This window comes from Rhipicephalus sanguineus, chromosome 3, assembly GCF_013339695.2.
Source record: "Rhipicephalus sanguineus isolate Rsan-2018 chromosome 3, BIME_Rsan_1.4, whole genome shotgun sequence".
Taxonomy (NCBI): Eukaryota; Metazoa; Arthropoda; class Arachnida; order Ixodida; family Ixodidae; genus Rhipicephalus; species Rhipicephalus sanguineus.
In genome coordinates this window covers 177334131-177346511 of record NC_051178.1, presented here as the reverse complement: position 1 = coordinate 177346511, position 12381 = coordinate 177334131, and the positions used below count along the sequence as shown (strand labels likewise).

Here is a 12381-nt window from a genome sequence, read left to right as displayed (position 1 = left end):
TCAGTCTGCGTCATCTTGCTGTTCACAAACGAGTACTGGAAAGAACACCAGCCTTTCTTTTGTAGTTAAGCGAAAGAGCGTAAAGAAGCCAGCCTTAAATATATTTGATCAAACCTTTCAGCATGCCGCAATGTGCTTGTCTTTTTTTTTAATAATATACGGTATTAGACACGAGGAACGGATGTTCTTAGCACAGGTTTGAACTGTGCTGCTACCGCACCACCATCAAAGATGAAGCGATGCAGACGAAAAGCCTCACAAGTTACATTACACTATAGCTGAAGGAAAGAAGTGTTAATTTCAAGGGCTCGTTTTCTTTGTTATACACAATATTAATGAGAACTAACAGACAATAATGTCAAGGAAAGTCTAGGGGATGTTTTTAGTAATAAATGTAAGGTAATTGTGAAGAAAGAAAAGTGGACGAAAAGATAGCTTGCCGCGGGCAGGGACCGAACCTGCGACCTTCGAATAACGCGTCCGATGCTCTACCAACTGAGCTACCGCGGCGGCCATCCCCCCGTCCACTTTATAGGGTATATGTGTGCATTTAAACGTGGGAGCGTCAGTCAGCGCCGCCAGTAGCCATGGCGGCGAGTGTGGAACACTCTTTTTCTGCCTTGTTGGCGTCACGTAGCACGTGAACTTATTACGAGCTGGCAGCTGACCAATAATCCCTCGCATACTACCTGAAAGCATCAAGTCTGCCAGAACGAGACCCTCGCTATGAATGAAGGAAAGAAGTGTTAATTTCAAGGGCTCGTTTTCTTTGTTATACACAATATTAATGAGAACTAACAGACAATAATGCCAAGGAAAGTCTAGGGGATGTTTTTAGTAATAAATGTAAGGTAATTGTGAAGAAAGAAAAGTGGACGAAAAGATAGCTTGCCGCGGGCAGGGACCGAACGTGCGACCTTCGAATAACGCGTCCGATGCTCTACCAACTGAGCTACCGCGGCGCGCTACGTGACGCCAACAAGGCAGAAAAAGAGTGTTCCACACTCGCCGCCATGGCTACTGGCGGCGCTGACTGACGCTCCCACGTTTAAATGCACACATATACCCTATAAAGTGGACGGGGGGATGGCCGCCGCGGTAGCTCAGTTGGTAGAGCATCGGACGGCGTTTATTCGAAGGTCGCAGGTTCGGTCCCTGCCCGCGGCAGCTATCTTTTCGTCCACTTTTCTTTCTTCACAATTACCTTACATTTATTACTAAAAAACATCCCCTAGACTTTCTTGGCAGTATTGTCCTGTTAGTTCTCATTAATATTGTGTATAACAAAGAAAACGAGCCCTTGAAATTAACACTTCTTTCCTTCATTCATAGCGAGGGTCTCGTTCTGGCAGACTTGATGCTTTCAGGTAGTATGCGAGGGATTATTGGTCAGCTGCCAGCTCGTAATAAGTTCACGTGCTACGTGACGCCAACAAGGCAGAAAAAGAGTGTTCCACACTCGCCGCCATGGCTACTGGCGGCGCTGACTGACGCTCCCACGTTTAAATGCACACATATACCCTATAAAGTGGACGGGGGGATGGCCGCCGCGGTAGCTCAGTTGGTAGAGCATCGGACGCGTTATTCGAAGGTCGCAGGTTCGGTCCCTGCCCGCGGCAAGCTATCTTTTCGTCCACTTTTCTTTCTTCACAATTACCTTACATTTATTACTAAAAACATCCCCTAGACTTTCCTTGGCATTATTGTCTGTTAGTTCTCATTAATACACTATAGCTAAACGCATGCCGTATAAACCCTCGTTTTCTAAAGAAAGCCACGGGTTATTTGACCTTTATGTACGCTCCAGGTACCTGGACTTCATCAACGTGATGGCGTACGACTACCATGGTGGATGGGAGACCAAGACGGGCCACCACGCACCGATGTACTCCAGGCCTGAGGAGAAGCCCGAGGACCGTATCCTCAACGTGGTACGAACCAATTTCCATAGTGTTCGCCGCGCACTTTCCCGGATCATATTTTAGGTGCATAGCGCTCATAAAATATTAAGGATTGTCTAGACTGCCGACAGAGGGATGTGAGGATAATGCGTTATTACATGTTTTAGTGCGGCGCTTGAATTAGGATAAGAGCCTTTCTTTTTTTCTTTCTAGCATTTCTGCTCCTCAGCTATGAGATAGGCAGACAACTTGCTTCATCACAACTATGCGCGGGGAAAAAAGAAAACGAAGGCAGACCTTTCAGAATCTCCCCACAAACAAACACAGACTCGTTACGTTTCCAAATTCGCATAAACGTTTTCAGTCCTCACCGAACTTTCCTCGTTTTCAGAAGTACGAATACAATTGATTGTATTTTTTAAACGCTTAGCTCAATTCAGCGATCGATTGTAGTCAGTGGCGTAGGCATAAATTTGTTTCGGGGGGTGGCCGGGGGAGGGAGGGGGCACGTCCTTGATTTGAAGTGGGGGCCGGGCAGGCACATATGGTCGAGTGTCGTTTTGAGCTCTGTATCCCATGGCAGAAAAACATTTCGAAGGGGAGGGGGGCATGTGCTTGGTGTAGTACCCCCTGGCTACGCCACTGATTGTAGTACTTTGGGACATCGCGTGTACCTGTTGCGCTGATTCCAAGCATGCATGCACCGGTTGCCACACAATAGTTTCGCTCTTGCATCGTTCATTGCCGAATCTCTTAAATCCCCATGCAGATGTCTGATCGTGGAGTGATCCCTCACTATACGCAACTTTTTTTATATTTGTTAGTGCTTGTTCACGTATTGCATTGTAAGGAGAGAGACAGGGCGTTGTTAACACTGAGTGTCTACGCACCGCAGAACTTCTCGGTGAACTACTGGATCCAGAAAGGCGCTCCGCGCAACAAGCTGGTGCTGGGCATGGGCCTGTACGGCCGATCGTTCACCCTTCGCCGTGCCGAGAACCACATGCCCGGCGACGAGGCACCGCAGAAGGGTCGCGCGGGCCCTTACACGCGGGAACCTGGATCACTCGGCTACAACGAGGTAAGAAACACGATTTCTTTTGGGATTGCACGAAATAGTACAATATAGTTCAAGAAGTGTTTTAAAGGGCCACTCCGAGTTCAAACTGCATGTCAAAGCAGGGTAGGGGAGAGGATTCACGACTGATATCCCTTGTACACGAACCAATCGAGAGCTTACTTTTTCATGACATCACGCGAACAGACTGCTGGCGTCACGAATTGTGCCGAAAAGACGGAAAACGCCAGAAGAGAATAAAGCACTCATTCTTTGTACTTTCAGGGATTGTTTAGGGGATATCGTTCTATAGGCATCGTTCTACCGTTACCACTAACACGACATACCATCGACTGGGCATGCGCTGAACTTAGGCTGCATGTGTTGTTGAGTCGAGGAGGTATCGTTAACTGCTACGACGCAAACGGATGACGCTTCTGAAGACATGTACAATAATGTCCTTGGAAAATTTGCGTCGCTTATGCACAACTGTCGCGTTTACGCGGTGAACCGAATGGTGATCTTTCCTCGTGCACACAGAGTGCGTCTCATGGTGCGTCTCATGGTGCGACCTAAACAGGTGCCGTTCGCATTCCTTGGTTATAACACACTGCTCAACCGAGAGCAAACAAACGATAAGGTTCAAGTTCCTACTGTGAACCATGATTTGCAATGCAAACAAGACTGTCTACATTCTGAGAGCGGACGCGACCCGACAACCATCAGCAGAAGTTAATGCTGGATGCACACTTCCATCATGCACTGGCGAGACGGAACTCGTGAACCAAACCTATAATTTGCTAGAAAAAGGGGAGGAAACTTATGATAAATATGTTTCATCAACACAGATTGACAGGAACATGTGTAGTGTCCGATAGTGTTTTACAAAGGGAAAGTGTTGTGAAAAAAAAAAACAAGTTTCTTTATTAAAACGTTGGTTTTAAGCTGATCTGTCATCTTTTCGACAACTCTCCATCATTTTTTACAGTGTCCTTGTTGCAAATAAAAAAAAAGGAAAAGCTCGCGGAGCATGAGCTGTGGCCACGGGCGCTCGCTTGCTAAGTTGATGATAAACCAGTGAATCAGCCAGACGCCCAAGGCGATCCCTGCTCTTTCGTTATCTTTCGTTACTGCCCAATCGGTACCGAAGCGCACCTAGCCATAGGTAATTTTTTTACGCTCACAAGAGCACCAGGTGCTGAGTTTTTTTTATTTTACTGGACTATAATTACCGTATCATAGTAATTAATAATAATAATTGTTGGGTTTTCACGCCTCAGAACCACGATATGATTATGACGGATGCCGTATAGTGGAGGGCTCAGAAAATTTTGACCATCTGGCGTTATTTAACGTGCGCCTAAATCTAAGTACACGGGTCTCCAGCATCTCTACTCCGTCGAAGTGCGGCTGCAACGGCCGGGATTCGATGCCGCGATTTTCGGGTCAGCAGTCAATCCCCATAACTACTAAACCACCGTGGAGGGTCCTATCATAGCAATTAAAACGTCAGTTTTGTTGTATTTAGCTAGGTACTTTTAATGTTATCCCAACCTATATATAGATTGACGCCGACTATAATTAGAGAACATCTCGACGCAGATCTGCGAGAGCTTCGCCCGTGGAAAGTGGACTGTGGTGAAGGATCCGTTCTTCATGGCGCCGTACGCGTTCCAGGATCGTCAGTGGGTCGGCTACGACGACATGGAGAGCATCACCGCCAAGGTACGTTATTCGAGAAAGCGCCCAAGTTTTTGGAACCTGTTCACCACAAGAAAGTTCTTATAACATTGCAATAGTCTTGTGAACTGCAACCAAATCAGAAGAAAAAGCTTCAGTGAGTAAAAAAACAGAATTCCAGCGTCGTGTACTTTTGACAAGGTGTTGAGGTAGATAGGACCACTGCTGTGCTTGAACTCTTGGAACCTCATTTCATGTAATTATTATAAATTACTAAGAAATATGCGCTGTCTTTCTGCACGCAGAATCACGCGAAGTTCAATTCGTAACAACTTCTGTAGAGCTATACGGCTTAGGTCATGAAGCCGAACGCCGGTGCCGGAATGTCTCTAAGAGTGGTCTGACGTTCAATCAACTCGGCATGTAGCACACAGACTATACCTGGTTGCCAGGGGATGGGCGGTATACAATATCAGTACCCTTGGCTGTGGTGATTATGGAAACGGAAAAAAATTCGGCAGATCCCACGCACTGTGGGAATCGATGTAATGCGAAGCAGCCAGCAAAGAGCTGCATACATCGCCTTGTTTGTCTTTGAGCCAAATGAAATCATTCACGCCATGGCATCTAGTCCACCATATATCGCATGTTTGCCATGTACGCATGCATGCACAATCTAGTGTACACCGTGCCAATGAAACGCATATTTTGGTATATAAATGCATGACCTGTCGTTTATGTTCATCACGCACTCGTGTCATGCCATACCAATTTTGGTATATATCACGTTAACAAAACGGCCGGAAGCGCACCATGACAGTGGCCTGTAAATCATACCGTACATGACATGCATAACATGATTCGCATGTCAAGACCTCATTTATGTTCGTCATACAGTCACATCGCGCAATACCAATTTTGGTGTATATCAAAGGAGCAAAATGGCCGCGAGTGCACCATGAGTAGAGCATGTAAATCATGCCATACATGACATGAATATTATGGTTTTTCATGTTACCACCTGTCACTAATGTTCATCATACAGTCACATCGCGCAATACCAGTTTTGGTGTATATCAAGCCATCGAAACGGCCGCGAATGCACCATGAGCGTGGCATGTAAGTCATGACATACATGGCATGCATATCATAGTTTTCATGTTACCACCTGTTATTCATGTTCTTCATACAGCCACATCACGCAATACCAATTTTGGTGCATATCAATCTAGCGAAACGGCCACGAGTGCGCCATGAGCACGGCATGTAAATCATGACGTTCATTTCATGCACGTCGTGATTATCATGTTACCAACTTTCATTTACGTTCGCCATACAGTGGCGTCGAGCAATACCAATTTTGGTGTATACCAAGCTAGCGAAACGGCCGGGAATGCACAAAAGGCATGTAAATCATGACATACATAACCTGCATGTCATGATTTCCATGTTACCACCTCTCATTTACGTTCGTCATGCAGTCGCTTCGCGCAATACCAATTTTGGTGTGTCAAGCAAGCGAAACGGCACGAGTGCGTCATGAGCATGACATGTAAATCATGTCGTGCATGTCATGCATGTCATGATTTTAGATGCGAAGTATCTTAAGGCGGAGCTCAATCCGGTGGTGGTGGTGGTGGTGGTGTGCGGCGTGACCACCCTTACTGCGCATGCGCATACCCTCTCCACACACCTCCTCTCCACTCACCTTCTCCACTTTCCCTCTCCGCTTTCCCTCTCCCCTTCCCCTCTCCACTATCCCTCTCCCCTCTCCCCTCCCCCTTTCCACTCTTCCTCTGAAACGCGGGCTAGACATGCCGAAATTCTCTGCTGCGCAACGCCGCGATGAGCTTGAGCGCATGCGCGTCCCCTCCGCTTCTCTCTCCTCTCCCACGCTGCCCCCTCTCGCCCGCCTGTCGACCGCGTTCCCCGCTCGCCCTGTGAGAATTAACGGCCAGGCTAGATGGAAGATACGACGCGCGTAGCGTCCCTCTTCGCGTTCCACGACGCGAGGTCGGTAGCATGCCCAACGAACGCCAACGGAACGCGATCGTGCAAGTGCTCCGGCTTCGCATCGCCTCATGGTCCCCTTTAGCGGGAGATGGTGTAATTTTTTTCATGTTACCACGTCTCATTTACCGTCGTCGTATAGTCGCTTCGCGCAATAGCAGTTTTGGTGTACATCGAGCTAGCGAAGCGGCCGCGAATGCATCATGAGCGTGGCAATTAAATCATGACATACATGACATGCATGTCATGGTTTTCATCTTACCAACTGTCATTCATGTTCTTCATACAGTCACATCGCGCGATACTAATTTTAGTGTATATCAATCGACTGAAACCTCCGCTAGCGCATCATGAGCGTGGCATGTAAATCAAGTCGTACATGACTTGCATGTCATGATTTTTATGTTACCACGTCTCACTTACGTTCGTCATACAGCCGTGTCGCGTAACACCAATTTTGGTGTATATCACGCAAGCGAAACGGACGCGAATGCACCATGAGCGTGGCGTGTAAATCATGTCATACATGACATGCATATCATGATTTTCATGTTACCACGTGTGAGTTATGTTCGTCATACAGAAATGTCTCGTCATACCAGTTTTCGTATGTATCCCTTCATTTAAATGGCCGCGAGCGCCCCGAGACCATGTCATGTAAATCATGCCGCACATGACATGCGCGTCATGATTTGCATGTTAGGACCTGTCATTATGTTCGTCATGAACTCTTGTCACGCCGTACCAATTTTGGTATATATGAAATTAACGGAACGGCCGCAAGAGCCCAAAGGCCGTGGAATGTAAATCATGCTGTTTATGACATGCGTGTCATGATTTTCATGATATGACCTGTCATTTATGTTCGTGATAAGGCCATGTTATGACGCACCAATTTTGGTATACATCCGATTAACGGAACGGCCAAGGAGCCCAAAGGGCGTGGAATGTAAATCATGCTGTTCATGACATGCGTGTCATGTTTTTCATGATATGACCTGTCCTTTATGTTCGTAATAAGGCCATGTTATGACACACCAATTTTGGTATACATCCGATTAACGAAACGGCCAGGAGAGCACAAAGTCGTAGGCGGCTAGATAGGTAGGTAGGTAGGTAGGTAGGTAGGTAGGTAGGTAGGTAGGTAGGTAGGTAGGTAGGTAGGTAGGTAGGTAGGTAGGTAGGTAGGTAGGTAGGTAGGTAGGTAGGTAGGTAGGTAGGTAGGTAGGTAGGTAGGTAGGTAGGTAGGTAGGTAGGTAGGTAGGTAGGTAGGTAGGGTAGGTCAGGTAGGCTAGGTTAGGTAGGTCAGGTAGGTAGGAGTAGGCTAGGTAGGTAGGTATGGTACGGTAGGTAGGCTAGGCTAGCGTAGGTAGGTAGGTAGGTAGGTAGTAGGTAGGTAGGTAGGTATGTATGGCTAGGTAGGTAGGTAGGTAGGTCGCGTAGGTAGGTAGGTAGGTACTGTAGTAGGTAGTGTAGGTAGGTAGCGTAGGCTAGGTAGGTAGGTAGGTAGGTAGGTAGGTAGGTAGTACGGTAGGAGGTAGGTAGGTAGTTAGGAGGTAGGTAGGTAGGTAGGTTAGGTGGCTAGGTAGGTACGGTAGGTCGACGGTAGGTAGGTAGGTAAGGTAGGTAGGAGGTAGGTAGGTAGGTAGGTGGTAGGTAGGTAGGTAGGAGTCGGCGTAGGTTAGGTGGTAGGAGTAGGTAGGTAGGTAGGTAGGTAGCCTGTAGGTAGGTAGGAGGCTAGGTAGGTAGGTACGGGGAGGTAGGTAGGTAGGTAGGTAGGTAGGTAGGTAGGTAGGTAGGTAGGTAGGTAGTAGGTAGGGTAGGTAGGTAGGTAGCGTAGGTAGGTAGGTAGTAGGTGGTAGGTAGGCAGGCAGGCAGGCAGGCAGGCAGGCAGGCAGGCAGGCAGGCAGGCAGGCAGGCAGGCTCAAAGTCGCAGAAGTTCGCTAAGAAATGCCTCGCATTTAAAAAAAAAACTTACCCCAGTTCCACCTATAGAGTGAGATCTGCAGAAACAGCGGAACTTGCGGTTCTCATGTGTTTCCCTTGTGATCTTCTGTGACCTTCTGTGATTTTGTGTGGGTGTCTGTGATCACGTTATTTGTAGAGTAGAGATTCACGGGAAAGGACATGCTGCAGCCCCTGCCAAAACCACCCCTACCGCGGTGACCTTAAGCCCTATTCACGCTCGAGCCGCCCTTCCCCGTTTCACTGCGGGACTACCGCTTCGTCCGCGACCGAGGAAGTTACGCCATCTACGGGCGTATCTGGGAACGGGAGCGTGACATGCGACGCGGACGCTCATCTGTCGTCAGGCTGAGCCCTAGAACAGCCCCGCTGTTAAAAAACCTTGTGTCTCCTGCCACGTACTTGCAGGTGGAGTTCGCCAAGGCAATGGGCCTTGCTGGCGGAATGGTGTGGTCCATCGAGACGGACGACTTCCACGGCAAGTGTCACGGCATGAAGTTTCCCATGCTGAGCACCATCAACCAGGTGTTCGCCATGGGTGGACCGGGAGTCGTAGCGACGCCTCCACCCACACCATCTACTCCGGCCACCGTGCCTACGCCGTCTACAGAAAAGACGTGGTGGCCTCGACCAAGTACACCCCCAAGTATGTCTCGAAACACTGTCTCGCTCCTACACCTTAAGAACTGATGCTATCCGCAACAATAATCGCCCATCTTGCGTGCCTATCCTTGATTTTACACCACGCGCCTGGTACCTTCAGGTCACGAATGGTGTGCGTTCTAACAGCGTGATATAGCATGATTACTGATGTGGCGAGCACAGAGTTTTCAAGAAAGGAAACGCCAGCAAGTCAGATGGCGATTATCGTTGTGGTGCAAAAAGACTGCCGACTTCACAAAGGGTGCAAAGTGTATTTATACGTAGTGTACTTCGTGCTATATAAGTGTCAGCGAGCACTCTCAATAAGAGCCCGAAAAGGTGGCTGCTCCGCAGCATAATATTAAGGCGAAAGCCTCAGATGCCTCATCAAACGCGAAAGTGGCCGTCGGCGGCGTCAACACGATGTGATACAAAAAAAAAAAATCACGTGATGACGTCACCCTATGATGTCAGTATAACGTCACGGGTCACCAAAATTGTGACGTCATCATGGCATCATCGTGATGTCGCTGTGACGTCATCACATGACATCGTCGTTTGGCCCAAGGTGGACCGATCACGGAGGCACCGCAAAACCAAGAGAGGTGCAGAATGCTTCCAATTCCTCCGATCCTGGAGGCCGTGCAAAAGCACGTTGGGTGCGGAAAGGTTTTGGGCGGGATCAATACAATCAAGTGAGAAGAAAAAGATGGCTTTTGCTTTCGAGTAGTCTAAGGCAAATGCATGAGGGACTGTGTGGGTCTATGTGGTTGCAACAGCACAGTGTACATTAGAACCACTACCGAAAGCATAGTCCTTGAGTGCCTACTCTGGAAGCAGCACTAGGAGGTACGGGTATGTTCGTACATCTGCGACCAAAAGTAATAAAAAAATTTGCCAGCGTCAAATCAAGGGGCCGAATTCACTTAGCTTCTAGTTAGTAAGCGATGTTCGCCATCGACTGGTCACTTTCGCTAACGATATGTCCAACACGACTGTTTAGTATATGCTCTTAGAATATTCCTATAGTCGGCGACAACCTAAAAACAAAAAATAATATGTGCCACTGTCCGTGATTGTGATTGTGAATTGTGATTTAGAAGAATAACAGATGTTATAAGGGTGCAAGAAGAGCACAAGCACGGACAGGTCATGTAAGCAAGAGGAAATTAAAATTATACATTACCTATCGTTGTGGCCTAAAGGTGATGGTGTCTCGCTTCTAAGTCATCCCAGGTGTTCAAAATTAATCCTGATGATTCCACTACCACGGAGCCACGCCAGTGCTTCGTGGTAGTGGAATCATCAGGGTTAATTTTGAACACCTGGGACTACTAACGGTGTGTCTCATAACCACATCGTCGTATTGGCATGTTAACACATAATTTAATGAATTTCCACATTAACGCAGGTGTCACACCAACGACCGAATCTAGGGTCACCATGCCTGAGAACACCACACCCAGCAGCCGTCCGTCATCATCGACAGTCAGAATCTGGTGGCCTCCCAGTCGATCTCCGGTGAGGCCCGGCAAACCGACGACATCGACCACCACCACGACTACGACCACTACGACCACGACACAAGCACCGCCACCGCCACCGTCGCCGCCTTCTCAAGGGGGTTCTTCCGGCTTCAAGTGTCCGTCAGCCGGCAGCGTGCCGCACCCGACCGACTGCCAGCGCTTCTACGACTGCGTACACCAGGGTGGTCAGCTGGTGGCCTTCGAGAAGACCTGTGCCGCGGGAACGGTCTTCAACCCGGAGAACAAGCTCTGCGTGTGGCCCGAATCTGTGCCTGGATGCAGCAGCTACTACGACAACGAGGCCTACCAGGCGCTCCCTCAGAAAGTTGAAACCTACTAGACATCTGTTATCGTATTCTTAATCCCCTGGAGTTGCCCCCACCCCTACCTAGATAGACAACACTGGACACAAGAGTGTGTGTGCCGAGGCGAACGTAAACTCTGGTCTTGAGGTAAAAAGGGCGTCTATTGGCCAATTGATAATGAGCAGAAGATTGTGCGCGAGGAAAGAGAAATCAAAGGTGGAGATGTCTTCCTCCTCCAGCCTCTGGCAACCACGATAGAAGACCCCTTGTAAACATTGGGCGCCCGTCTACTTAGCTCTAAGCCGACGACTGGCGCTCTTGGATACAGCTATACGGAGCGTCCTGGTGGTTTTCCTGCCTTGCTGGACGTAGACCCGTGCATTGTCCATTCATGAGCGTACGATGCAGCTGCTTTACAGCGCGTTGTTACGAAAATAATGCCAAAATATGTCTTCAGATCAATTGTACTGACGAGGCAGGCAGCACTGACGACCGGACGAGAGATACGAGTAGGACAGATGCGTTGAATCACTTCGTGCCGTCTTGTGTTTGCTGGCCACAATGTCGAATGCAATCTAGCCCATCTTACAACTCTCAAAGATATGAGACAGCAACTCGCTGCTGTGCAGCTTTTTAGTAGAGAATGGGCTGTAGACCAAGTCTATTGTCCTAATCGACAAGTTCTCACTGCTAAGGACCATTTAGAACCCGACAGTGCGCCATGACAATTCGTGTGATGTGAGCAATCGCCAGTAACGCGTAATAAAAGTGCTCTCCAAGCTTGTACGACTTTCAGAAGTCTCATGCAGCAAAATAAGGCGCTCACATCGCCTTGTGAACCAAGAAACCTTCATTTTATGCTCAATGTAAAATTATATAGAGCAAAATTGCTTATATGTTGGCGTACCAAGTATGAGCAGGCCGGTGAGAAGTCTTATTTGTGCTTTATGCTACTCTTTATATATATATATATATATATATATATATATATATATATATATATATATATATATATATATATATATATATATATATACCTGCTGCGATCTTATTTATTTATATTTTGTGCGAGTGAGCTGAGCTGTCCTTGTTTTCAAAGCGATAAAAGTAGCCCCTGGAAGTTCATTATAGTCATGTTGTTCAGCGCACTGAAGTTTCTAACGTGCGCACAATGACAGGTTAGTGTGAATTATTTCGTACAACCCTCCGCAGATTTAAAGAGGCTTTCATCTACAACCAGCAGGTCTCGTTCACGTACGAGTTTTGGTAAATGGAAGATTGTACAGTTCCTTCTC

At 47.7% G+C, this 12381-nt stretch overlaps 1 protein-coding gene and 1 non-coding gene across 2 annotated transcripts; both read left to right on the top strand.

The window, feature by feature from the left end:
* Window positions 1-1092: 1092 nt before the first annotated feature.
* Trnar-gcg (transfer RNA arginine (anticodon GCG)) lies at window positions 1093-1167 on the top strand. The gene has a single exon. It is a non-coding gene; the product is annotated as a tRNA-Arg (tRNA).
* A 640-nt stretch (window positions 1168-1807) lies between these two features.
* LOC119387725 (chitinase-3-like protein 1) lies at window positions 1808-12048 on the top strand (the record flags this gene model as incomplete). Its single annotated transcript, XM_037655204.2, is given in 5 exon segments — window positions 1808-1931; window positions 2797-2982; window positions 4561-4683; window positions 9022-9259; window positions 10667-12048. Coding segments are annotated over 5 exon segments (1126 nt in total), but the record flags the coding sequence as incomplete, so codon positions are not given.
* Between the last annotated feature and the right edge of the window lie 333 nt (window positions 12049-12381).